The following is a 27,310-nucleotide window of genomic DNA, read 5'->3' as shown; positions in this document are numbered from 1 at the left end:
ATACTTTAATTTTTAAAATGTTATTTTCTTTTTTACTTATTTTCTTCTCAGAAATTATTGTTTCTCACATACTTGAAATTTAAAAAATTAACTTAATATATATAAATGAATGTTAATTTGCCAATCTTTTGGTATAGGGCCAAGGCTGCTTTGAGTATGAACCCTCCTGATTGGATTTCATGTATTTTCTTTATAAACTATCCAATATTATGTTATCAATAATTTTGTTTCAGTTTCTTTAAAGGAGAAAGACTTTTGAAACAATTCAAAACAGAAACAGAAATAGCTATTGACTTTTATAATCATAAAAATGCCATCTTTTGTAATGCTATCAAGTACACTGGCAATTTTTTTTTTTTTTTTTTTTTTTTTTTGAGACGGAGTCTCGCTCTGTCGTCCAGGCTGGAGTGCAGTGGCCGGATCTCGGCTCACTGCAAGCTCCGCCTCCTGGGTTCATGCCATTCTCCTGCCTCATCCTCCTGAGTAGCTGGGACTACAGGCACCCGCCACCTCGCCCGGCTAGTTTTTTTTTTTGTATTTTTTAGTAGAGACGGGGTTTCACCGTGTTAGCCAGGATGGTCTCGATCTCCTGACCTTGTGATCCGCCCGTCTCGGCCTCCCTAAGTGCTGGGATCACAGGCTTGAGCCACTGTGCCCAGCCACTGGCAATTTTTTTGAAAACAACTTTCTTTTATTGAGTCTTTTTTTAAGCAGTTAAACTGGTTTTCATAGATGCAATAAACCTCTTTTACTCACACTCAAATCTTGTTTATTTGCACAATATTTGATTAATTATGTAATTATAACAACAAGACTACCATAAACAAGCTGGGGACAAACCCGCTCATCTTGGTAAGCTTGTTCTTTCACTGGGTGGAGCGGAACTTCAGGCACTCAGTGTTTTATGGGAGCATCACTCACGCTTTACAAAGGAAAGGGAGAACATTGGTTTATCTGGTGAGTCACTAAAGTGGAGGTTGCTCAGGAGAGTTCCTACTACATATGCAGTTAAACAAAAAAACACACACGCCAGAAAAAACATAGTGGTTAAGTGTATGTACTTTGGCATATAAATGCCCAAATTTTAAATCCTAGATTTGGCACTTACTGGCTGTTATGAAAATCTTTGCGTCTGTCTGTCTTCTTATCTATTTTTATGTACCCATGCTAGTATTTCTTAGATTCAAATTAGAATCATAGATTTAAATTAGAATCGTTGAAATGTACATAATTGAGGTAAAAATTCAAGGCTATAATCATGTCTTCAAGGGAAAATCACTGAGCTTTTTTTCTTGTTAAACAAACACTGAGTGATCTGGTAATTTCTTGATTACTTGTGCTGAGGTCTAGAAATTTGAAACATCTAAGCAAATTTCTATCTTTCTCTTTGACCTATATTTTTAGTTCCTTTCTCTGTTCTGGGAATGAGAAACAAAATTGTTGAATGTGAGTTTCATTTCCGTATGCCTACCTGCCTATATTCTGTACATGAGAAGGACAGAAGAGGAGCACTAGTAGTTCACAGTATGAAGAGCTGAGAGTTGTTATTTTTTTTGTTTGTTTGTTTTTGTTTTTTGTTTTTGTTTTTGTTTTGATACTGCAGAGAAGCTAAAAAGAAACTTGCAACCAGAAAAAGCAGTCCAGAGTCTATAAGGGTTGGGGAAGGGGATAGCCTAGAGGTAAATAGAAGCTATGATGATTTTACCAGAATTTTGTCTTGGATGATCACAATAATCGTAATATCTACCATTTATTGGTCATTTGTGATGTGTCAGATACTCTGCTAAGCACTTTGTGTGTATGATTGATGTGAATGCTCGGCAATCTCCAGGCTGTAAGAAATATTCTCTTTCTCTTTTCCCCCAATCTGCTAAGACTGACAAGAATGTACAGTGCAGGCAATATTTAGGGCCCTCAGCTCCTCTTGACAATCAAAGGGCCCTGGACTATAGTGAAGCCTCCTTGGGCTGCTCCTGTAGGGGCTGGCTGCAGAGATGCCCTTTCCTGCACAGTGGTCCTTTTCTCAGATGCTGGGCAGCCATCTTTGTGTCACCAGTGGATGCTGGGTCCCTGCAAAGTTTGGGTTTTTGCCTTATTTTTCCACAATTTCCCCCTACTCTCCATAATTCAGCAAATACTTACCATGGGGTAAATGACTCCTTTCTCTACCCGCTCTAAGCTACACTCCTTTCCAATGCATGCCCCTCTAGGATAGCACTACCAGATAAAATATAGGACACTCAATTACATTTGAATTTCATTCATATAAACAACAAGGGTTTTTTAAGTATGCCCCACATATTGCATGGACCCAGGTCCTCCCACATGAAGACCTGAGCAGGGGAGCCCAATTCTCACCTCACACCACTTATCTTTCAGCCAAGAAAATGAAAAGGCCCTTCCTGGGGTCAAGGGAATCCAGAGATTAACAACTCAAGGCTGGGCTGCCCTTATTGAGAGGGATTGTAGAAAATATTTTTTTTTTCTTTTTAGAGGAATCTACTAGATGACAAAAATAAAACACCAGCTACTCTTAACTCTACATCTTTAATACTGAACTCTGCTCTGTTTACATGATATTACTGTCTCCTCTCAATAAGCTTATTGAGTAGCTGTCAGTATTCTCATTTGATAGATCAGGAAACTGAGATGCAAGGGGGCCAAGCATGCTAGTAACCAAGGAGATAGGATTAAATGTAGAGCCACTTGCCTTGGAGACTGGGCTTTAACAAAAGGTGACTCATTTAATTCAGACCTTTTTAAAAACAATTTCTTCTAAAAAAAAAATGGGATACATGTGCAGAATGTGCAGATTTGTTACATAGGTATATGTGTGTCCTGGAGGTTTGCTGCACCTATTGACCTGTCCTCTAAGTTCCCTCCGCTCAACCCCCCACCCCTCAACAGGCCCTGGTGTGTGCTGTTTCCCTCTCAGTGTCCATCTGTTCTCAATGTTCAACTCCCACTTATGAATGAGAACACATGGTGTTTGGTTTTCTGTTCCCGCATTAGTTTGCTGAGGATGATGGCTCCAGCCTCATCCATGTCCCTGCAAAGGATATGATCTCTTTCCTTTTTATGGCTGCATAGTATTCCGTGGTGTATATGTACCACATTTTCTTTATCCAGTCTATCATTGATGGGCATTTGGGTTGGTTCCACGTCATTGCTATTGTCAATAGTACTGCAATAAACATATGCGTGCATGTGTCTTTATAGAAGAATAATTTATATTCCTTTGGGTATATGCCCAGTAATGGGATTGCTGGGTCAAATGGTATTTCTGGCTCTAGATCCTTGAGAAATCGCCATACTCTCTTCCATAATTATTGAACTTATTTACGTTCCCACCAGCAGTGTAAAAGCATTCCTATTTCTCCACAGCCTTGCCGGCATCTGTTGTTTCCTAATTCAGGCTCATTTAATAGAGAATGTTTTAAATTAACTTAAGTCAAATTATTAAATTAAATTAAATTTTAGGATGTACACACTTTTGCCCATGTCCTTAAAAAGTACAACTTGGATGGGAAGCAGAGAATAATGGAATCTGAAACAATTCATAGCTTCAAATGTGCTCTGATTTTACTTTCATTTCCTTAACTTCCCCATTTGAGAAATGTCAAGTTATATTTCCTTCATGTCTTAAGTGGGGTTCATCAGAAACAGACTCTGAGACAATGATTTGGATGCAAATTATTTATCTGGGTGGTGATCCCAGGGGATGCTGACAGGAGAGTGGAGATTTAAGAACCAATTCCGGTTAAGGAGTAACCTACAGTTTATTGCTACAGGCAACTGGAGACTCAGGGAAACCATGCAGAACTTACCTTAGAGTGGTTCTATACAAAGATCAAGGGAGCTGGGGTCTTTATCCATCAACCTCTGCGAGTTATTGGGTGGTGGCTGCTTCTAGACTCACTCCCAGGCATTCTGGTCTTCCTAGTGTGCCAGCTGATCATGCTCTTGGCCAAAGAGTACCCGTAGGCAGAGTCACAGGTACTGTCAAGGGAACAATGAGTACTGAGGGAAGATTGGGATCAATTGCTCAGGTTCTTCACCGTCTCAAATTCTGTTATGATGGGTTCTTGCTCCTTTTTATTGCCTAGGTTGTGTGCACATCGAAAAGGCAGATATTTACTTCCTTATTGATGGGTCTGGCAGCATCAATCCAGAAGATTTTCTTGAGATGAAGGCGTTCATGAATGAAGTGATAAAAATGTTCCAGATTGGACCCAACAGAGTACAGTTTGGAGTCATTCAGTACTCAGACAAAATTCAAAGTCAATTTATCCTCAGCCAGCATCCCAGTGTGGCAGAGCTGAAGGTAGCCATTGATAACATCCAGCAGGGGGGAGGTGGCACCACAACTGGTGAGGCCTTGAACAATATGACTCAGGTTTTTGCAGACACTGGCCGAATCAATGTTGCTCGATATCTTATAGTCATCACTGATGGTAAATCTTCAGACCCGGTAGCTGAGGCTGCAGAGAGATTGAGGGAAAATGGAGTTATCATTTATGTCATTGGAGTAAGAGAAGCTGACATTGATGAGCTTAAGGAAATAGCTGAAGACAAGATATTTTTTGTGTATGAGTTTGATTTACTGAAGGACATCCAAAAAGAAGTGGTACGGGACATCTGCTCTTCAGAGGGTAAGACTTTTTCTTCTTCAATCTCCTTTCCCACCTCTCCAAGAATATGTACCTGATCTATTTAAATAAGCTTCATTCTTTTATGCATTTTTTTCCTCCAAGACAGGATCTTGCTGTGATGTCCAGGCTGGTCTTGAACTCCTGGGCTCAAAGCAATCCTCCTGCCTTGGCCTCCCAAAATGCTAGGATTATAGGTGCGAGCCACCATGCCCAGCCAGCTTCATTCTTGAATCATGGATTCACTGGTTGGCAGCTTAGTATTGGACACTCAAAGTGACCACAACCTAGAATGAAGCGAGATGGTCAAGTTTTATATATTTATCATACAGCTGTGTCTTATTTTGAGACTACTCTGAATTGCAGAGCAACTTTGCTGGGTTGCAGAATATTTGTTTCATTCAACTCCTCTTCCACTCCCTTCTAAAATATTTTCATGTTGTGTATATGCCATTCCAGACTGTCCCTGGGGACTTGTAATTAATTGGCTTCAGATTCTTTTTTTTTTCTTCAGATTCCTAATGAATGTTCTGTTCCGTTTCCTTTTTCCCCAGCCTGTAAGACTAGTAAAGCTGACATTATCTTCCTGATAGATGGTTCAGAATCTATCTCCTCAGAAGACTTTGGAAAGATGAAAAGATTTGTGGCGAGCATGGTGAACCAATCTAATATTGGTACTGATGGAATTCAAATTGGCCTTTTGCAGTTCAGCTCAATTCCCCAGGAAGAATTCAGGCTCAACCAATACTCCTCAAAGGTGGACATTTACAGTGCCATCTTTGATGTCCAGCAGATGAGGGATGGCACCCGCACTGGGAAAGCTCTGAATTTCACTCTGCCTTTTTTTGACAGTTCAAGAGGAGGGAGACCCAGTGTTCAACAATATTTGATTGTGATCACCGATGGGGTCGCCCAAGATAATGTAATCATACCAGCAAAAGCCCTCAGGGACAAAAACATAATTATTTTTGCCATTGGGGTGGGAGAAGCCAAAAAATCACAGCTTTTGGAGATCACTAATGACGAGGACAAAGTGTACCATGATGTAAATTTTGAGGCCCTGCAGAACCTGGAGAAGGAAATTCTTGCTAAGGTCTGTGATCCACAAGGTGAGTGACAGAGAATTGCTATTTGATCCACAAGCTCATCGTAGGTGTTAGAGATGCTATCGGTTCTCTTAATAAAGTAAAACTATGATCCTTCTAACTAGGCAAGGAGGGGAGCAGGAGATCACCCTGCAGGGCCTGAGTTCCTGACGCTGTTGTTCACCTTCCCCTGGGGATTCTTTTAATCATTCCCATGGTTGTCATCACTTTGGCTTCTGAAGGCCTGAAGCTTCTTAGAACTCTGTCTCTAGGAAGTCCTCATAACTCCTCCTTTTGTACCTTATAGCATAAGCAAAATCAGATTGTAATGTGTAAACACAATGTGCTGAAGGTTTGGCCATGTCAAGAGGGAAATAGAAGCAGAGAATAATGTCAGTTAGACAGTCTCTCTTATGAAACAGAATACAGTGTCTTCTCTATGAGGCTCCGTACAGGGGTCTGTCTACTTTGTTGCCAATCTTCTTCCATATGACCAAGGTCATCCTTAATCCCGTTCCATCTCCTCAAGTTTTTATCCAAAGCTGCAAAGCGCAAAGACAGGGGTTGTTCCTTTTGACAGTCTAGGTCTGCTTTTCTTCCCCAAGGCTTGCCTTTCAGTAGGTGATTGAAGGCATCCCAAACTTAAACATACATTTGAATCATCTAGGGATCTTGTTAAAATGCAGATTCTGAATTCAGCAGATCAGCATTCTGCATTTCTAACAAGCTCCCAGGTGATGCAGATTTTGAAGGTCCTCATCATACTTTGAGTAGTAGTATAGTATAGTATAGTATAGTATGGTACTATGAAGCACAATAAAGCATAGTATAGTGAAATGCAATATGTATGGTATGGTATAGTACAGGATAGCACAGGATGTGATAGAATGGTATAACTTTGTATAATATAGCAAAGTATGGAATTATATCAAAGGATATGTAATGGAACCCATAAAGCTCGAAATTCCTTCAAGTGAACATGTGTACAAGGAAATCATTTTGTTGTTATGTCCCTAAATAGATGTGCATTTAATTGGATCTAGATTTGTTTGTTTGGTAGTTTTAGGCTGAAAAGAAGAGGCTACTCACCTCTATGTTCTTACTTAACTGTGTGCCTCTTGATGAGGTCCTGCCACCTTCAGCCTTCCGCTGGGAGGCAGAATATGGGCTTTTGACATTTACAGAGCACTTTCTCATCCTTTATTTTACTTGATTTCTCACACTGCAGATAACAAGCAGTATTTTAAGAAAAATTCTCTTATCAGGTGGGATGTTTTTGCCTACAAGTAATAGAAAACTTAAGTAAGAAGGACACTTTTTTTTTTTTTTGAGACGGAGTCTCACTCTGTTGCCCAGGCTGGAGTGCGGTGGCCCGATCTTGGCTCACTGCAAGCTCCGCCTCCCGGGTTCACGCCATTCTCCTGCCTCATCCTCCTGAGTAGCTGGGACCACAGGCGCCCGACACTTCGCCCGGCTAATTTTTTGTATTTTTAGTAGCGACGGGGTTTCACCGTGGTCTCGATCTCCTGATCCTGTGATCCGCCCGCCTCGGCCCTCCAAAGTGCTGGGATTACAGGCGTGAGCCACCGCGCCCGGCAAAGGACACGTTTTATTCCATCTAACTGGCACTCTAAAGGCAGGGCAGGCTCCAGGTGGGGCACAATTAAGATTCTTACTTGTTTTTTTCCATTATGTATGTAGCACTACCTTTTTCCTTTTTTTTTTAACTGAAGGTTGAATGCAAAGCACTATTTCTAATGTGTTAGATGGTATACATTCATCTAACATGCACATCAAACCCATGTGAAGCAGGAGCTATCATTATGATACCCAATTTCAGATTAAGAAAAAACAAGCAGAGAGAGATTAAGAAACATAGACAGGAAATAATAGAGGCAGGGTTTGAATTCCCCAGCAGTTTGGTGTCAAAAGTCCGACCACTAAGCATTATGTATGCCTATGAAGCCTCTCTATGAGAAACTAGGGCCATACTTGGGCCAAGATTTTTGTTTGTTTGTTTTGTTTTGTTTTTAAATTTTAAGACAGGATTTCACTCTGTCACCCAGGCTGGAGTGCAGTGGTATGATTCCAGTTCACTGCAGCCTCAACCTCCCAGGCTCAAGCGATCCTCTCACTTCTGGCTGGGACCACAGGAGAGTGGACATCGGCTCATTTTTTCTTTTAATTTTATGTAGAGACAGAGTCTCCCAGTGTTATCCAGGCTGGTTGAACTCCTAGACTCAAACAATCCATTGTCTTTGTCCTCCCAAAGTGTTGGGATTACAGGTTTGAGCCCCTGTGACTGGCCTGGGCCAGGTCTTATTTTGGAAACAGAGACTCAATTTTGGAGGACTAAGATGAGAATCCTGCATTCCACCAAATCTTTGAAGTCTAATTTTCTAGGACATTAAATTAATATCTTTGCTTATATTGACTAAAAAATATAACTACTTTGCAGTAGTCTAGCCAAATTTGAAAATCATTTGAAAAGAATGCACATAGACAATTATTTTTAAAAGAAGCATGAATTATGGTATGTCCTACATTAAGTAGTTCAGATTTTTTAGTCATCAAAGTCCTATTTTTTGTTTATATGTGGGTAGATATTACACTGGGGAGAAGAGATATAGGATTCAGCTACTTTTTTCAGTTTATTTTTCCCCATATAGTAAGTTAGGATTTATGTTTATCTTCAACTTTGTCTTTAACTTTTTTGATGAAATTAGTTAGACACTTTAATAAGGGCTAGACTCTAATTAATGATAGAATTCTAGAATCATAAACCTGAAAAAGGCCTTAGAGATTACCTGGCAAGATTTAATCCTCTCAATTAAAAGGGAGGGAAATTGCTTCTTGCATTTGTCGATTATAGAACAGAGCCAGCTGGAAATGTTCCTGGTGAAAATGTGAATTAGAAATGTTGAAATAATATGCCATACTACAAAAAGGAAAGTCCTTTTTTTTTGAAATTAGGTCCAATATAGAAATGGGATTTACATCTGTGAAAGCTCATTTTTATAAATTTGAATTACATATTTAAAAAACCAAACCAAACCAAGATATTTTATGTGAAATGAGGAGAGGAAGGCATTTTCTGTCTTGGCAATTACAGAAATATATCTTAACAGCTAGCGTGGAGTATGACATTTAGGGGATTGAATGCTCATGGCTCAGCTCTGATCTCAGGTTTTTGGGAAACTTTAAGCTAGTGTCCATGGTGAATGGTCTACTACATATTTATTTTCCCTCAAATTGTTCCTCCCCATCTGCAGTTCTGTTCTTGCAGATTCCGATACAGGTATACAGATTCTGTTACAGACACAGATCCTTACATCATCATATAATCTAGTGTGTGATGGTCTAAGGAGAAAATGTTTGAATGTCCTGGATTGCCTTGGACAGTCCTAAGTTATACTTGTTGTGCAGAAGTAATTAATAGGTACCCTTTTATGATTGTTACATTTTAATTCATCCAACCAGATTCTAACTCAGATGTGTCTCTGACCATCAACTTTTGATCTTTAGTGGAATTTTGTGCATAATTTTATTATATATTGGTAAGTGTATAGGTACAGCCTGAAATATTAATGGGCCTTCGAATTCTAGAGGAAACCTTCCCAAGAGGGCTTAAATATTTTTAAACATAAGATACAGAAAATGGGGAGCGATTTTTTTCCTGACATTTTCTAATGTGCTCCCATGCTGCTGAAACAAGGTATAGGCATGGGTGGTGAATGAGGAAAAACACTTTCAGGGAAGAAGGAAATAATTCCAGTTATTGTTGAAAGAGACTCAAGGCTCGTTTATATTTTCTTTTTTGATTTTTCTTCATTGCGTTTCTTCATTGATTTACCAAACATTTAATGAACATCTGTATTGGGCAACTGGAAAATTAGATGGCATAGTCCTTACTATCAAGGAATCCTTGTTTAGTAGGGCAGAAGGTCAAGTAAAGTAACAATGGACATGCAGGTGCATTTAATAACTTAACATGAGGAGGTGGGGACAAGAACCAGAGAGTGCTTGGGGAGTGGGGTGGGGCAGGCACTTGAACTACTACTTGAAGGACCAGACTGGAGTGGGAAGATGGGAAAAGACACTTTAGGCAAAGGGAATAGGATCTGTAGAGGCATAAAACTATGAAACAGTATGTATTGTATCAGTTAGCTTTTGCTGTGTAACAAACAATCCCAAAACTTAAACTACCACTATTTAGCTTATACTACTGTGGGTTGGCAGGTTTGTCTTTTAGGGCTAGATTGGCTGATATCTTCTGGGCTCAGTTATGCACCTGCAGATGACTAATTTTATTTTCTTCACCTTCAAAGGATGCAACCTGGATTTGTCTGTAGGAATTGATATCTCAACTCATTCAGAGCAAGTTCAGCAGAAGCTTCAAGGGTTACTGCCAGAGCTGATGCAACAGTTGGCTTTGCTTTCTAACATCAGCTGTGGCATTCCTGATCAGATCAACCCAAGATTCCGCTACTTGGTTCCTGGCTCAAATGACAAACTTATCTTTGACTCAGGCTTCGAAAAATACAGTTATGAGATCATCCAGAAATTCTTGGTTCATCAGGCTGCCAAGAATAACAATATGGATGTGAACTTTTTGCAGTCCTTGGGAGATAATGCTATTCATCTCTCTTCTGCTAAAGTAAAGGTAATAAATGCTGAGAACCCTTGCTATGAAGCCATCAAGTAGGGTAGAATGGACAAGGCTTTGTGACTGAGGCCAACTAAATTGTTCTTAATTGGTGATCTTACACAGAGGAAAACCATACTGTTACCCAATAAGAACCAACAAGAGATGTGTTTTCATTCAACAACAAATATTTTTTAAGTGCTAGAGATTCTATGCTCAATAATACTAGTAGGAATATAAGAATAAAGTCCCTGCTCTCAAACTGCCCACAGTTTAGTGATTCATATTCTTCCATAACATAAATTCATTTCCAAGACAACTTGGATGGTGTTTTAAGACTCCTTAGCTTTTTATGGTCACTCATTACCATTTAGAGTAGGCTTGCTATTTTTCCAGTCAGCATCTTGAACTGTCTTTAGTGACAGCTATTTAGTACAGCTCACCCCTCAAGCCTCTCCCTTCCTTCTGCTGTCTCTGAACTATATACTCACAAAAGCCCACAGAGATGGAAAGCTTTTATGTGATGTTTATTAGGAAATGACATCCCCAAACTTCATAACTTACATTTAGCTTTTCCTTTAGTCATGCATCTAATGGATGTATTTTTTGACTAATATCATCCATGTTTTACTTTTTATTCCTGTTTTAAATTAAAAATTTCTTATGAGCAAATAAACACATTTCAATTGTAGAAAATACATTACAAAGTATAACAGAAAATAGCAATAACCAACCCCCACATCCCCTCCCCTCCACCCCCACCCACACTGCATACACCACACATGCACACACACCTCTCTGCTAATATTTTGGTATTTTTGGTTGATAAGGATAAATATTGTAAGCATTTTTGGAAGGTATTTTTAAATAAGTTCAGCTGATTCAAATCCTCTTTTTTTTTTCAGGGGGATGGGGAGGTTGAAATAAAGATGAATGTGTAATAAAAGAATAAGTAAAAAGGAACAGGGTGAAAGTCTAGGCATAACCAGAAAAACTCACTCTTGCATTTTAAGTAAATGTACAATTTATAATATCCATTTTATGCATTCCTTCTCCCCTTCCCCTCTGTTCCCTCCCTTCTTCCTCCCTCCTTCCCTTTCTCCCTTCCCTTCCCTCCTCTTCCCTCCTTTCCCTTTTCCTGCCTGCTCTCACTGTCTTACTACCTTCCTTTTCTCTTTCTTCCCCACCCTTCCTCCTTCCTACTCCTCTTTTCTCCCTCCCTCCTTGTCTGGCTCTGCCAACCCCCTTTCTCATAAACAACAGGTTCTTCTAGTGTTTACAGATGGACTGGATGATGATTTAAAGAGACTGAAAAAAACATCAGAGTTTCTCCACAGCAGAGGTAAGTGCATAGGGTTGCTCAGTGTGGGCCTCTGTCCTCCCACTGGAACTGAGGCACTCAGCTCTCCAGATGGCACTGGACTCTATGAAGCTTCCTGTGTGCTCACCCAGTGTGTGGGGCTCAGTGCTCATGAGGCTGATGCCCCATCTCCTTCTTTGTATGGGCCAGAGGATGTTTTGGGGCTGAGACTCTCTGCCTTCTTCAACAGTGTTCCTGATACTGACCAGGGGTCTTCTGACTCAGACTGGTCTAGCTTTTGAGGGTGGAAGGTTGAAGGTACACCTCCTACTTCAATGGTGAGAGGGGCTGTTTGTTCTTTTAGGCCAATCTGGGGTCCATATGTCGTTTTCTCCTAACTCTGGAGTCAGTCTAAAGCTGGGCCCTGCTCTTTGCATTGTAGTTCCCCTCTCTGCTCTCAATTCTTCCTCCTTCTCCATCTCCAAGAGTTCCTGCTGCTAGTCTATATGGCATCTTTGTGCAGTTAGAGAAAGACATCCAATACACTGCGTGGATGCAAGTGTATTGGGCTCCTGGGTGGTGAGGGGTATGCTGGCTGGATTTGGCCATGCATCAGCTCTCTCAGATGGGTGTTCTTGCGCAGCACAACTTGTTCAACTGTACACTATGGCTCTCACCATTCCCACTTTGTGCCATGTAAAGGCTCTAAAGCAATCTAAGGATGAACAACCAGCAACTTGTTCAAGTTCCTTTCACCCCTTTTCCTCTTCAGTCGAGTATATTCAACGTATTTTGCTGGGGATTATGTTTTCCATTGGTTAATCATGTGCTAGAATATTTTTTATGACAACTTACTCCCATCTTAATTCACTGCATAGATTGTCACTGGAAGTTTAAGTTGTTGCATGTTTTCTGGAGGGGATTTTGGAGTATGCAACAAGAGACTAAACTTTGCTTACATGCTATGCTAGATCAGAAATTCCATTTCAAAGAATTTAGTTTTAAGGAATAATTAAGAATATGTACACAACTTTTAACCACACAATTTTCAAGCAGCTTGTTTACCATAGCAAAAAGCTGATTTGTGTGTATGTGCCAATAACTTACTGTTCAAACTACTAACAGTAATATTTGTTTTGAAATTCGACGAACAAGGTGATTTCTAGTTGAATTTCCAAAATACCCTTGTTCATTTGTATTTTTGTTTTGTGGACAAATCCAGATGATCTCTTAATGCCTGCATTGTTAGGATAGGCTAGATTATACAGCAATAACAACCTCCAAATCTCAGTGACTTAAAGTAGCAAGAAGTGGTTCATCTTTGCCTCCTGCTCACCATTCAAGAACCCAGACTGAAGGAGGGTATATATCTCAACAGCTGTTTTTGTAATTTCTGTGGCAAGGGAAAGGAAATGGGGCAAATTGTGTACTACTCTTAAAATTTCTCCTGGGGATTAACATATGTCACTTCTGCTCGCATTTAATTAGCTAGAGTGAGCCATATGGTCACTTCTAACTTTCATGAGATAGATAATATTTTACAGGTAAAGAATTGAGGCTCAATGAGTGTTGATAACCTGACTGAAGAAGTGCAGTCCTATCATGTGCCCTTAAGAAGGGGAGCCAGCATATTTGTGAACAGTCACAGTTACTGCCACAATTCCTAAGTGTAAACCAAAAGTCAACTTCAGGGATAGGCTTAGAAGGAAGTAATTTAGTACAACGAGGGCTGAAAACCATCTGTGAAATGACAAAATGGGGGCTATAAGAGAGCCATGGGAGTCCTTTGTGTTTCTGCTTAACTTTCAGCTGGTGCGATTGAAAGGTATCAGACCAATTCTTCAAGAAGGCGTGCCACAAACTAGTTTTAATTGTAACAAAATGCAGTTTGAGGCAAGACAAGTGAAGGCTATGGGAATGGTGGAATGATGGATGAATATGTAGGGCTGAGACAAAGATAGGCCATTCAAAAGACATGAACGTAATCTCCTACCTGTTGAAATTCTGAAGGATTCTCTGGACTCCTAATCATTGGCCTGGAAGGTGTCCATAAATTAGAAGAGCTCCAGGAGCTGGAATTTGGCAGAGGGTTTGCATATAAGCAACCTCTGAGCATCACACTGCAATCCCTCCCAAGCGTCTTACTGAAGCAACTTGTAAGTACTTTTTAAAAACGCCATCCTTTGCTAAGTTCCACTAATTACAATAATTTTAAAAACATTGAGAGAATTTTGTCTTCTTAGTGTGTAATGTGATATAGGCTAACACAGATGAGAAAATAGTATGTGATATGGATCTGTTTTTCAGGATACAATTGTGGAAAGAACATGCTGCAATATATATGCAAAATGTTTTGGAGAGGATGGGTACAGAGGTGATTATGGGAGTTCTGGGAGGAAGGTAAGAATTTGTCAGATGTGAATAGGGGAAAGGAGAGAGACGATATTTTATTACCCACTACATACCAGACTCTGTTATGTACTTAACAGCATTTTCTAATTTTACCCCCCTAACAAACACTTTCAGGTAGATGTTATTTTACATGTGTGAAATTGAGGCTCAGAGAGGTGACATCACTTTCCCAAAATTGCATCATTGTGAAGATGCATTTGGGAGTTAAGCCCCTTTGTCTCCCTGACTCTAAGTCTCACATGATTTCCACCATATTATGCTACCTTCTTGTGGTCGTTTGACAAATAATGTCACAAATTCTGCCACTGTACAGGAGTTTTCACTTTTCTACCATATTTTCACTTGTCCAACATCTGCTTTCTTTACAGTAGTAAATATCTCTTTCCCATCTAACACTCTTTTCTACAGCATCAAACTCTAAGAAAAGAGTTGCAGCTCTGTTAACTCTAGGTTAATCAAGAGGAAAGTTACTACTTAACACTTCTAAGGGAGAATATCTTGTTAGAAATGGTCCTCAGATATTCAGGGCTGGCAAGATTCCATAATCACAGGGATTGAAGTTTTATGATGAGGGTATAATCACAAACACACAGGAAAGGTTAAATTACACCCGCTGGCTTTGTGTCATCTTTTTACATGTTTTCTTTGGAAGATTTTCCATGAGGTTGTTGGAATGATCTCTTCAGGGCTTTGCAGATCAATCTTTTAAATTTAGAATAGCATAAAGTTTATAATTACTGCTTAAAAAATAAATTGTAATCATGCCTTAGCATTAGAATTTTCCCTGTCATGTTGTTATTCATTAACGGGGACAGATTGGAGAATCAGAATATCGAGTTTGGGGAGCTTCTTGATGTGTTTCTTTGCAGCTTGTGCCTGTGCCTCTAAGGCCAAAGATGGGAGTACTTTAATTTTTTGACTTCCCTGCTGTTTCTGTTTGCAAGAATTCAGTAGATGGTCATAATGACTTTTATATCTTTGTTGATCACAAATAAAATATGCCTTCCAGGTCTTATTGACCAGTTTTTAGACTAAATAGACACATCTGACTATAACATGGCAAGCCAAACTTCCTTGAGAGGAAATGGTTTGTGTTTTGGTGTGTAAGAAGAAGTAAAAACAAAAGTGGACAGTGGAGTCACACAGAAATAAACAACCATTTATCATGAATAAGATATGCAGGAAAACCTTTGCTTACTGATGTTTTTGTAAAACAAGGTTGAAAGCTTTTTTAAGAGTAACAGTTTTCCTTAAGCTTTTAACTAGAAACTAGTCTTGATTTGGATTTTTACAACAGAACGACTTAAGAAGGGATTTTGGAAAATAAGAATAGTTTGATATACTGACTATGAAGACAAACAGGTATGCATGTTTTCACTGTAACACTGGACAAGAATATTTGTTTCTGTACATCTCTGCACATTGTGCCTGATATTTAGTAGATTCTCTATAAAATGACAACTCTGTGAGACAAAGGTATCTATTAGTAACAATTTTTATTTCACATAGATTTGAGAAACAAATAATTTAGAGGTCAAGTTATTTATTTTGACTTCTTGTCTTTTCAGGGAGAGAAGGGTTTTGATGGGTTACCCGGTCATCCTGGTGAGGAAGGCAGATATGTAAGTATCGAATGTTATTTCTTTACTTTGAAAGAACATGGCAAAATGGATCAAATATTAGCAATATTTAATTGCGCCTAAGTCATGAAAGTTTTTCTCATCTATACCACTTAAAGTGGGTCTAAAAAATATATATATATTATATATATTTATTTTTATATATCTATATATAGATATATATTTTATTATGTATAACATATATATCTATATATGTCTATATATCTAATATATATATATAAGACATTTATTATAATAAATGCCAGGCAGATCTGCTTTTTAAAGATACAGTTTCTGGAATGCATTAATGATTCAGTATGGCTGTTTTATTTTTTAATCAGTGAATTTGAACCAACTGAAAATGTGGTCTGTGTCTAGTGTGCATGGATGTCAAAGTAGTTGTTAATCATGAGCTAAATGGCAGATAATTTGTTACTATTACTAAGCTGTCTATATTTGTAAATGGTTAACAAAATAATTGGAGAGAATCTAAGACCATTCTTACTACAGGTCACTCAGATGCTTCCCTGTGTGGCTGAGAAGGTGGTGGAGTTATAGTTAGCCACCGATGGCTTGCATGTAACTCTGGACAAACCCCTGGGGATATGCTTGGCAAACACAAGTTATCTATCAGTCATGTGATTGTCGGTGGAGAAAATGTATATTATAGAGAGAAGTGTGAGCTAGGGGACTGGCATGTGATAGGGACCCTCTTTATTACATAATATAAATGCCAGAAGTATTTTTAAATCCCATGGTTTTCAGTTAATTTTGAATTATGGAAAACCACTTTGCCACCGGTGCCTATTTTAAGGTTGATTCATGTATATACCACTGGTTCTCAAACATTTTGGCCTAAGGATGCCATTATATTCTTCCCCCCACCCCAACTTTATTGGGGTATGATTGACAAATAGAATTGTATAATTTAAGATGTACAATATAATGAGTTGATATATATGTATACATTGTGAAATGATACTAGAATCAAGTCAGTTAACATGTCCATCACCTCATATAGTTACCATTTTTTTTGTATGTGGCAAGAACATTTAACATCTACTCTTTTAGCAAATTTCTAGTATATTATATAGTATTATCAACTATAATTATCATCTTGTACTTTACAACCCCCAAACTTACTAACTTATAACTGAAAGATTGTACCTTTTAACCAAAATCTCTCCATTTCCTGCACCCCTCAACCTTTACACTCTTAAAGATTGTTGGGAACCTTGAAGAGCTTTTGTTTATGTGGTTTCCATGTGTTATTATTTACCATATTAGAAATTAGAACTAAGAATATTAAAAATTGTTTCTTATTTCAAAATAACAACAATAAACTCACTAAAGTTAACATTCATGACATATTTCTTTATGACAAATAACTGCATTTTCCCAAACAAAAAATGTTAGTGAGAAAGCAGCATTGTTTGGCATATTCAGCTTATTAGGAGGCAGCTGAATTTCCGATCTGTCTCTGTATTCAGTCTGTGGTGATGTCACTTGCCATGTGGCTTCTTGATAACTTTACCACATACTTGGGAGAGAATAAGAATGAACAACAAAAAAAAGACATTTTAGTGTAATTGGAAAAATAACTTTAACTTTGTGACCCTCCCAAAAGTATCTTGGAAACAGAAGGGGCCCTTTGACCACGCTTTCTGAACCACTGGTATCTATGTTGTCATTGCTCCACTTAGAGGGGCACATTGTTTTATTATTCTGAACATTTAGGGTGTTGGAAAATAAGCAGACATCAGAGGAAAATGTAGCTGCTGAAACCCATGTAAGCTCATCCATTTCTTTTTTTTTTTTTTTTTTGAGACGGAGTCACATTTCTTTATGCTTACAAGATAATTGTTCAACTTTTCTATTTATTTTTCCTAAGTAAGCATAGTCTTAGGTGTTAGAAATACATTCAGGAACGTGATTGATGGATTTTTGCTATTTTATTTAGAAATAATGAAAATATTCCTTCCCATTTTTATTATGTTTTAAAATGTCCTTTAAGTGTTATTTTATTTTTTCTGCCTGGTCTGTGGTTCAATGAGCCCAGTCAACTTTAGGAGAATGACGTAAGGTCCATCCCACCCATTAGGACCATTGACTCCAATTTCAGACAAACAGGATAAACCAAATTCTTGTCTGTCTGGAGCGAAAGATGGTTTTGTCCCCCTTCTTTCCTGTGTCAACATTACAAAACCAAGATATTTTGTAAAGACCCTTTAGTACAGGGCTAGAAATATAATGCAAATGACATTTATAATTTAAAATTTTGTAGTAGCTATCTTAAAGAAAGTAAAAAGAAACAGGTGAAGTTAATTTTGATAGTATATTTTATTTATCTCAATGTATCTAAAATATTATCATTTCATTAGTAATTAATATAAAAATTAATGAGACATCTTACTTTCTCCATACACTGTCTTCTAAATGTCACTTTACACTGAAGGCATGTCTCAGTTTGGACCAGACACATTTCAAGTGCTCAGTAGTCCCTGTAATTGACAGAACAACTCTAGTAGTTCTAGTTTCTTTTTAATGCATTTCTCACAAGAGAAAGTGACTTCACAATGTGTTGTCCTCTGAATGGCTTTTAATGTTGTTGGCTTGAAAAGCTGGTCAGATTGGTCTACTCAACAGCAGAGACATCTCTGTGCAGATGTAGACCAGTTTCAGAATGGGGCCCATAAATTTGTAGGTTCAAGTTGAAAGCGTACAAGGACGAATAACTAAATCATTGTTCCAGTTACCCATAATTTACAGTCCCACTGCCCCCCACAACCCTCACAACTTAGTGGTGTAAAATAATCATTTTATTATGTTCACAGACTCTGTGGATGGGGACACTGGAAAGGAAGCAAAAGAGGGGCCTCTTTCCTCCATGCCTGAGGTCTCAGCTGGGTTGACTAGACCATCTGGGCTCTAAAAGCAGGAGTTGGAGAACCCACTGCCCCTTCTCTCACATGTCTGCTGCTCTGGCATCTTAGCTGGAACTGCACAAGGACAGGTGGAGCTGGAACCGATAGGAAGCACTCCAGCAGGGAGGGTCCGTCCTGAGAGTGAGTGCTCCAAGAGACCAATGCTGAGGCTGCAAGGCCTCTGACCCAGCCTCAGAAGTCAGGCTGTAACATGGCTTTCTCATGCTGTTGGTTGCAAGCCAGTCACTGAGTCCAGACCCTATTCAAGAGGAGGAGACTTAGACTCCTCCCCAGCATGGAGAAGAGGCATGGTCACAGAGCATGTGGAATGGGAGATATTGTTGTCTGGCTTTAAAAATATATATGTTATGAATGGGTGGTTTAAATAATAACTTATGCATTGGTTACACAGCAAAACCTTACTTATAGAACAAAGTCAGATTTTCTAAGGTCACAAAAATATTTATGTAACTTTGTTGTAACAAAAACATCTAACATTTGTTCACAGTTTTATATATGCCAGACACAGGGCTAAACATTCTTAGTTTCTTCTTTCTGTATATATGTCATATATATGTTATATATGACATACATATTATTATATATTTTATATATATTATATATACTACATATAATGTATAATGTATTATATATAATGTATAATGTATAATATATTATATAATGTATTATATATTTATTATATTTATATAAGTTATATATACACATACATACACACATATGTATATATGTTGTTATTATTATTCCCATTTGTCATAAAGTAGCCAAGCGTTTGAAAATCTTTTAGTGGTCTTTCCATTAAATCATGGCTATTATTTATAGCTTTAAGCAAATACTGTGAGTAGATGAGAGACCAATTTTTAAACATTATAGAGTTTAGTATTTGAATTAGAAATACAATAAACTGAAAATTTGTTCTCCAAACCGTTTAACATATAGGCCCATATATAAAATATAGTTCTCATTTCTTCATATGAACATCCTAAAAAATGTTTTTACCCAATTAGAATGTAGAAACTTTTAGGGATATAGGTAAAACAGGCAAATGTCTATTTTGATATAAATAAAATATTTATATTTTAATTTAGTTATATGTAAGCATTTTAAAGTCTTTCATTAGGTGTAATTATATATTACATTAGAAAAACTGCTTTTCTCTCTTTCATACTGTATCAAATCAATTTATTACAAAATTTTCCCATGTAGTTTCTGTATTAACTTCTTTATTATTACTAGAGCCGCATTTTGGAAACATCTCAGTTTTCTATAGTGTTTTGTGTTTACTTCTGCCTAAACTGTTTAAGATAAAATACTTTTAAGTCTATTTATGAAGTCTGTCACTGCAAATTTTATTTACAGCCTCAAAAACCCATTGCCTCATTTAGCTTGTAGAACTCTCTCTTTATGGTCACCACAATATAATCATGAATTCAGTTGCCTATAAAAGTCACTTTTAAAAGTCCTATTTGCATGGCATTCAACATTTGTAATGGTAAGATCTCACCCTGAAATATAATAAATACATTTCTGTTAGATTTCTTTACCTCCTTTTTTTTGTGACTGACCTGAAGGGTGACCTTCATAGCATTTCATAAACATTTCAAATTGATACTGATGGTGCGTCAGTACCATGCTGTTCAAAGTAAAGTAATGGAGAGAGTACTCTGAAATACGAGAAATTGTGAAGGCTTTGTGGGGACTGTAATTTCAGACTGCTATATATATATATTTTTTTCCTGAGGACTGATTTTGGGTAAACACATAATTATGTGTGTACAGCAACTGAAATTTTAGAAACTGGGAATAGAAGTCACAAGAGTGGGCTAATTTCTTTTTCTTCACAATGTTCTTTTTAATTACTTGTGGTCAAACACATATAACATAAAATTTACCACCTTAACAATTTTTAAGTGTACAGGTTAGTGGTATTAAGTACATTGACATGGTTGTATAACCATGACCATCATCTGTCTCCAGAAATCTTTTCATTTAGTAAAAGTAAAACTCTGTATACATCAGACACTCACTCCCTCTTCCCCCAGTCTCTGTCACCACCATTCTATTTTCTGTCTTTGTGAATTTGACTACTCTAGGTACCTCAGATAAGTGGAATCATACTGTATTTGTATTTTTGTGACTGGCTTACTTTACTTAGCACAATGTCTTCAAGATTCATCCATGTTCTAGCATGTGTCAGAATATCCCTCCTTTTTAAGGCTACATAATATTCAATTGTATTTATATATAGACACACCACATTTTGTTTATCCATTCATCTGTTGACGGACACTTGGGTTGCTTATGAATAATGCTACTATAAACATGGGTCTACAAATATCTCTACCAGACCTTGCTTTTAATTCTTTTGGCTATATACCCAGAAGTAGAATTCCAGGATAACATGATAATTCTATTTTTAATTTTTGGAGGAACTGCCATACTGTTTTCCACAGCAGCTACACCATTTTACATTCCCACCAACAGTGGACAAAGGTTCCAATTTCTTCACATCCTTGTCAACACTTGTTATTTTCTGCTGTTTTATTTTTTTTAATAGTAGCCATGCTGAGTGCGTTTATTTTTAGTTTTGTTAAAAATAAAGTTTTCCTTGATGTCTCTGTTTTTATCGAGAACATTTGTTTTGTATATATCAACTATTTTCTAATAAACACAACTGATAGCACTATACATTGCAATATAGTACAGTAGATATGTTAGGATCACATTTTCCAGATGAAGATTAAACACCACACATTGAAGCTAAAAATACAGATAGAATAGGAAGAAGGGAGGAAAAGACATTTACTTAGCATCTACTGTGTGTGAAGCCCTGCATTAGGCATTTTGTATTTATTATCACATTTAATCTTCATCACAACCCTAGTACGTGTTAATACTTTTGTTCTATAGATGTGAAAGTAGAAACTCAGAGAGAGTAAGTGCCTTGTTAAGGTTGGAGAGGGTTGGAGATGTGTCCAAAAATGTTTCCTGATGCCAGAAGCTGTGCTTTTCTCATTATCTATTGCTATCTAAGTATAAAACACTTCATTTGTTCAATCCATATACTTTGTGAAGTATTTCCAATACAGCATCTCGTACATTCAATGAACAATCCTATGGGATGACTAGAGTCAGTATTATCTAGATCCACATTTATAAATGGTGAAAATTGTGATTCATGACATCATGCGCTTTTGTCTAAGCTCACACAACAGGCTGGAAGCAGAACTAGCACTCAAATACACGCCCTTTCATTCTAGGTCCGTAGTTCTTCTCATTTTATTGTGTGCCTTTTTACTGTCCTGAACAGCATATGTAGTTATCAACCTAATTAAGTCAAAGTTAGATATTACAAATGTAGACTGTCTTTTGGTTAAAGCTCATGTGACGTGGAGTACTTTCCAATTAATATTTAATCAACTTGGCAAAAGTCATGATATCTACCATTCCCTTCCTAATCTAATACCAAGATGAAAAGGTTATATTTATTAATATAATTCAGTAAGTAATTCTTCAAATCCTGGTTGAGTATCTGTTGTATGATAACAGATGCTGTGTTTGGGGCTAGAAATGCAGCAATAAAGAAATGAGACATTGTCTTTGTCTTCATGAACCTCACAATATAGCAAGAGATTCTGATGTGTAAAACCACATTTCACTGTGATATGTGCTGATTTGTGTCCTCCAAATACTACAAGGAATCTGAAGGGACAATTGGGTGGGGTCAACAGAAAAAGCTTCTCAGGAGAGAAGGTGACACAGGACCTATATCTTAGGAATAGGTAGGAATTCACCTGGAAGAGAAAGGGGGCAAATAATGGTTTATTCCTTGAGGGACCACAACAAAACCCCCATCCAATTTCAGCTGACTGAAGAAAATGTTCAGACAGACCTTCTGTTTTATCTGAATTCTGAAGTTTTGCCCATATGGCTTAACTGAATTGGTTTAAAAATGCAGATAGTTTGAGTTTGTGTGGTTTGGAGTCATCTCTATAAGCAGTTGATGGATTAACAATCTGAGTGCCTTGGAGGTGTCCTGAGCAGGTCTTTGAAGTTGTAAAAGCAACTGTAAGAACCAAGTCTTTTTTGGTCATTTTGAAGGTCCTTATTGCTGGCTTGAATTGCCTGGTGGTGACAGAGACAGTTGCTTGTGTGCATTCATATGTCTTCTTCTTCCACAGGGAGAACGAGGCCCCCGGGGTCTTCCTGGACTCCGAGGTGAGGAAGGATGCCCTGGTATGAGGGGACCTAAGGTGAGTGTGACCTTGAGCTGTGGGATTCTTTCTCTTTCTTGGCTTCATCCCTTGAGTTTGAGGAAAACCATAATTCTTCAACATAGCTATGGAGTCTTAGCTCCTCCTCAGATTAAAGGTTTCCCAGAAGTAAAGCCTGAGAAAAAGAGTCAATTGCAAGTATTTTACTGGGAGATAATTCTAGTAAGCATTAGTAGAGGGAAGTAAGGAAGTGAGATAAGGAGGAGAGGAGGCCTGAAAGGGTACATTATCAATCAGATCATCTCTGTGGGTAGATGGAGCTTAATCCTACTGAAGAACTCTGGCAGCCAGAGTTGAACATGCATCTCAATGTACCCCAGTTAAGGGGTGAGGGAGCTGGGGTGTTTATACACCAAATCCCTTCAGGAATTAGTTAATGGCAGCTTCCAGGGGGTATTAGTTCCTAGCACTTTTAGCCTGTCTTGCATGTGGGTAGAACAGGCCCTGGTCCTTGAAAAAACCCTCAGAAAAGAGTGACAGGTGCTGGTGGTTGGAAGTAGGATTGAGAACACTAAAGACTTTTTTGTTTTGTTTTTATTTTAATTTAAGTTCTGGGGTACAGGTTTGTTACATAGGTAAACACATGCCATGGTGATTTGCTGCACCTATCAACCCATCACCTAGGTATTGAGCCCAGCATGCATTAGCTATTTTTCCTGATGCTCTCCCTCCCCTAACCCCATCCCCCGACAGAGGCCCCAGTGTGTGTTGTTCCCTGCCCTGTGTCCATGTGAGAACACCAAAGTTTTAAAGGCTGAAGGGATACAGCTGTACTTTTTTGGCTGGTTGCATTAAATGTCCCTCAACTGCCCAGGATTGGAGAATCTTTCTGAATAAAGTAAAAAAAAAAAAAATTCTACAATCTAAGAATCCTAAAGAGAGTTTTCCTAACCACAATGACCATGTTCTGTATACCTGTCAAAATACTCTTTCAATTAATTTTTCCTGTTGTTCCTTGAAGCCCTCTCATGCTTGCTAGCCAACGTATTCTCACTTTTGTTTGAAAAATATCATCATTTTAATAAGGGGCATTTAATAGGGGTTGTTCCCTTTCATTCCTACTATGTGAGGAGCTGCAAAGTGCAATTTTCTCCAGGTTCCATGTAAAGGAGGGTAGTAGTAACCAGGATGATGTAATGCCCACCACACTTGCCAGACAAGGCATCTTCATTTTGATCTAGTATTGTAATTGTATTTTCTTCAAACCAGGGAACATATGGTTTCCTAAATGAAACAAGGCTTAAAAATCTCATTCAAGCTCAATTCTTTTGATCTCTTTCTAACTTTAGGGAGCAAGAGGATTTTCAGGAGAGAAGGTAAGTTATCTCCTTTACCCTTCTTAAACTGGATAGCAGTTTCTTTGGGAAATGCAATACTTATTTCAATCACATTTCTTTGCCTGAGTGAGGTGAGGCTTCAGACTTTTAGACAAGAGAATTTGTCGGATGATATAAATAGCCAAACTTCCATGCTAATGAGTGACTATTTGTAAGACATGTATTTCAGGTTTAAGGCAGTGACATATTGTTTTCAAGCCTCACTGACTCTGTATAAAAATTGGGCCACTGTATTCATCACATGATGGTCTAGAAGTGTTGATCCTGAATCTAGGGTGTAGTGGGCTGGGTCTGGTCAAGATGGGTGTCAAATGGAAGAGGAGTACTGGGATGAGGTTGTTAGGAAAGGAGTTGGCACAAGAAGGGAATGATTTATACTCAGATTCAGAACCATAGTATACATTTGCTGATTCACTCACTCGAAAAGTATTTGTTAGATACCCACTCTGTTCCCCACATTATCCTAGGGAGTGGTTACAAAATGATGCACAAGACAGACAAGGGCTCATGGAGCTTCCTTATTCATGTTTTCTGGTACCACCGATTAACCTCCTGTGGCCTGTGGCAAATATACCTTCCTTGTAATTCTAGTCCAAGAGTTTGGTGTACTTATTTTTATGTATAACTCAGCTGTGCTTTGGTTAAAAAAATGCCTGAAACTTGATTTTCTTTTGTAGACAGTAGGAGTAAATCAACTATTTCACACATGTAAATGTATTTTATTTTGTTTGTGAAACTCTGGCTTTTTCTTTAAAAGATTCTTTGTAATGAATGTATTATCGGTCATTTTGGGATAGTTGGCAAAATGAAGGACCCACAATTTGAAAGTGATGGAATATTTGACAAGATGTCACCATGCCACTGCCCAGTTTTACTCTTATCTCCTAATTAACCTCAGTTTTTCACTTCCTTTCTTTTTTAAAATTTTATCTCCCAAAATGCACACACACCCATTTAGTTCCTCCTTAATCTGTGAACTACCAGGTTTCCATTAAATTAACTAATTCAGGCATATTTGCCATCTTTTTAAAGAAAGTCAATGACAAAAAGACCGTTTTTAGCATTTGACAATCAGTGTTGCATTTGGTCTTGTGAAACAGCTACTTGTTCCAAGTGCAAAAGTTTAAAGGGAGTCTTTCTTATCCACTCAAATTTTAAGGTTAAAAAATACATATACATTTTTAGCACCTGAAGCTATGAGGTAAAACAGTATATAACCCTAATAACTATTTCAGGAAGAAAATAGTCATTACTTTTTAGTAACTGGGGGCAGTGTATAAGTGTTACAGAGTCTAGATTCTGTATCAATTGAAAAAATATTAGCAAAGAAATTAACATCAAAGAAATATTCACATACACCTGTTTCTCCTCTGCTTCACAGGGCAACCCTGGTGAGGAAGGAGTTGATGGCTTGGATGGAGAACAGGTGCAGAAGTTTCTCATTTAATGTCTTCCTCTCTATTAACCTGGCATTTATACTCCTGTATAGAGTACAGCTTTTCATGACTAGCTAGAATTTTTAACATGTATACTCAACAATGTTTAATGTTAATCTATGTATTTTTCCTCATCCTCAAAATACAAGGACTCTAGAAACTTTAATCAACTCCCTCCCATATTACATATTATTGTATAGTATTTTATTTCCATCTTATTTTTGTTAAATTCTGCCAATTACACATTCTTATTGTTGTTTTACATAGTCAATGCTTATCTAGCTTTACCCTCATGTTTACTCATCTGACTGATGCCTTCCTTGTAGTCACTGATACTTTCAAAAGAACATGAAAAAATCATGTTTCTTTTGCTTAAGGCACAACTTTTAGAATTTCCTTTAATGAAATTCTAAAGGTTAGTTCATTGTAAACTCTTCTTGTTTTTGTTTTTCTGAAAATCTCTTTGAAAGATAGTTCAGTGGGTAAGCAATTCTGGTTGACGGTTACTTTCTCTCAGCACCGTGAAAATGTAATTTCAACCATGGCATGTGTATACCTATGTAACAAAACTGCACGTTATGCACGTGTACCCCAGAACTTAAAGTATCATAAAAAAGAAAAAAAGAAAAGACTTGGAAAAAATACTTAAATGCTGCTGCTCAGAGTGTAAAAAAAAAAAAAGGAAAATGTAATTTCATAGTCTTCTGGCTTCTATTGTCTTCTACCTTTCATTATTGCCATTAAGAAATTATCTGTCAAAATAATTGTTCTTTTGTAAGCAACTTTTTAAACTGCGTAAGGCTGCTTTAAAATGTTCTCTTTGAGTTTAGTTTTTGACAGTTTCAATATGATGTGTCCAGGTGTGGATTACTTTTTATGTATTCTGGTTGGGACTTGTCAGTCTTTTGAATCTGAGTGTTTATGTTTCTTACAAAGTTTGGAAATCTTCAGGACTTAATTTCAAAATTATCATTTTGAAATTTTATTTTTCCTTTTTTCTGTATTATTTCTTTGCAGAAATCTAATTAGAAATCTGTGAGAACTTCTCATTTTGCCCCCAATGTCTCTTAACTGCTCTTTTATATTTCTATTTTTTGTCATTCTGTGCTGCATTCTATATAATTTCTGCATAGTTTCTAGTTCACTAATTCTCACCTCACTTGTGTTTAATATAATATTTAATTTGTCAATTGAATTTTTAATTTTAATTATATTTTTCACTTCAAGTAGTTCTCTTTGATCCTTTCTGAAATCTACTTGATCTCCTTTTATAGTTGGTTATTTTATTCATTCTCTTCTAATTATTTAAACGTACTAAATATCCTCATTTTATATTCAGTAGATTGTAATCCCAATATTTGCAGTCACTGCAGGTCCGATTTTGTTGTATGTTGTTTCCGCTGGCTTCTCCTTCGTGGTATCTCCCTCATGTGTGTTGTGACTTTTGATTTAAATTCATTTTTTGATGGAACATTGTCTGTGAGACATCATTAGGGCCTGAGTTGAGGTTGTTTGCTTCTGTCATGTGTTCATAGTGGCACTACATTCTGGGACCACCCTAAAATAAATTGTCAGCTTGAGGCCCTTCACACTGCTCCCCCCAACACACAC

General features: G+C 37.6%; 1 protein-coding gene across 1 annotated transcript in view; it reads left to right on the top strand.

Moving 5' to 3' along the window:
• Nucleotides 1–27,310, top strand: part of LOC105505750 (collagen alpha-4(VI) chain-like) — an 88,752-nt gene that overhangs the window by 12,353 nt on the left and 49,089 nt on the right. The window contains exons 5-14 of the mRNA XM_011933684.1: nt 4,107–4,652; nt 5,204–5,758; nt 10,063–10,397; nt 11,643–11,721; nt 13,690–13,835; nt 13,987–14,079; nt 15,660–15,713; nt 22,834–22,905; nt 24,216–24,242; nt 25,645–25,689. Coding sequence (XP_011789074.1) covers nt 4,107–4,652; nt 5,204–5,758; nt 10,063–10,397; nt 11,643–11,721; nt 13,690–13,835; nt 13,987–14,079; nt 15,660–15,713; nt 22,834–22,905; nt 24,216–24,242; nt 25,645–25,689 — 1,952 coding nt within the window. The remainder of the gene's footprint in view (nt 1–4,106; nt 4,653–5,203; nt 5,759–10,062; nt 10,398–11,642; nt 11,722–13,689; nt 13,836–13,986; nt 14,080–15,659; nt 15,714–22,833; nt 22,906–24,215; nt 24,243–25,644; nt 25,690–27,310) is intronic.

The sequence above is a fragment of the Colobus angolensis genome, unplaced genomic scaffold (genome assembly GCF_000951035.1).
Source record: "Colobus angolensis palliatus isolate OR3802 unplaced genomic scaffold, Cang.pa_1.0 Scaffold129, whole genome shotgun sequence".
Lineage (NCBI taxonomy): Eukaryota > Metazoa > Chordata > Mammalia > Primates > Cercopithecidae > Colobus > Colobus angolensis.
This window is presented reverse-complemented; position numbering and strand designations above follow the sequence as displayed.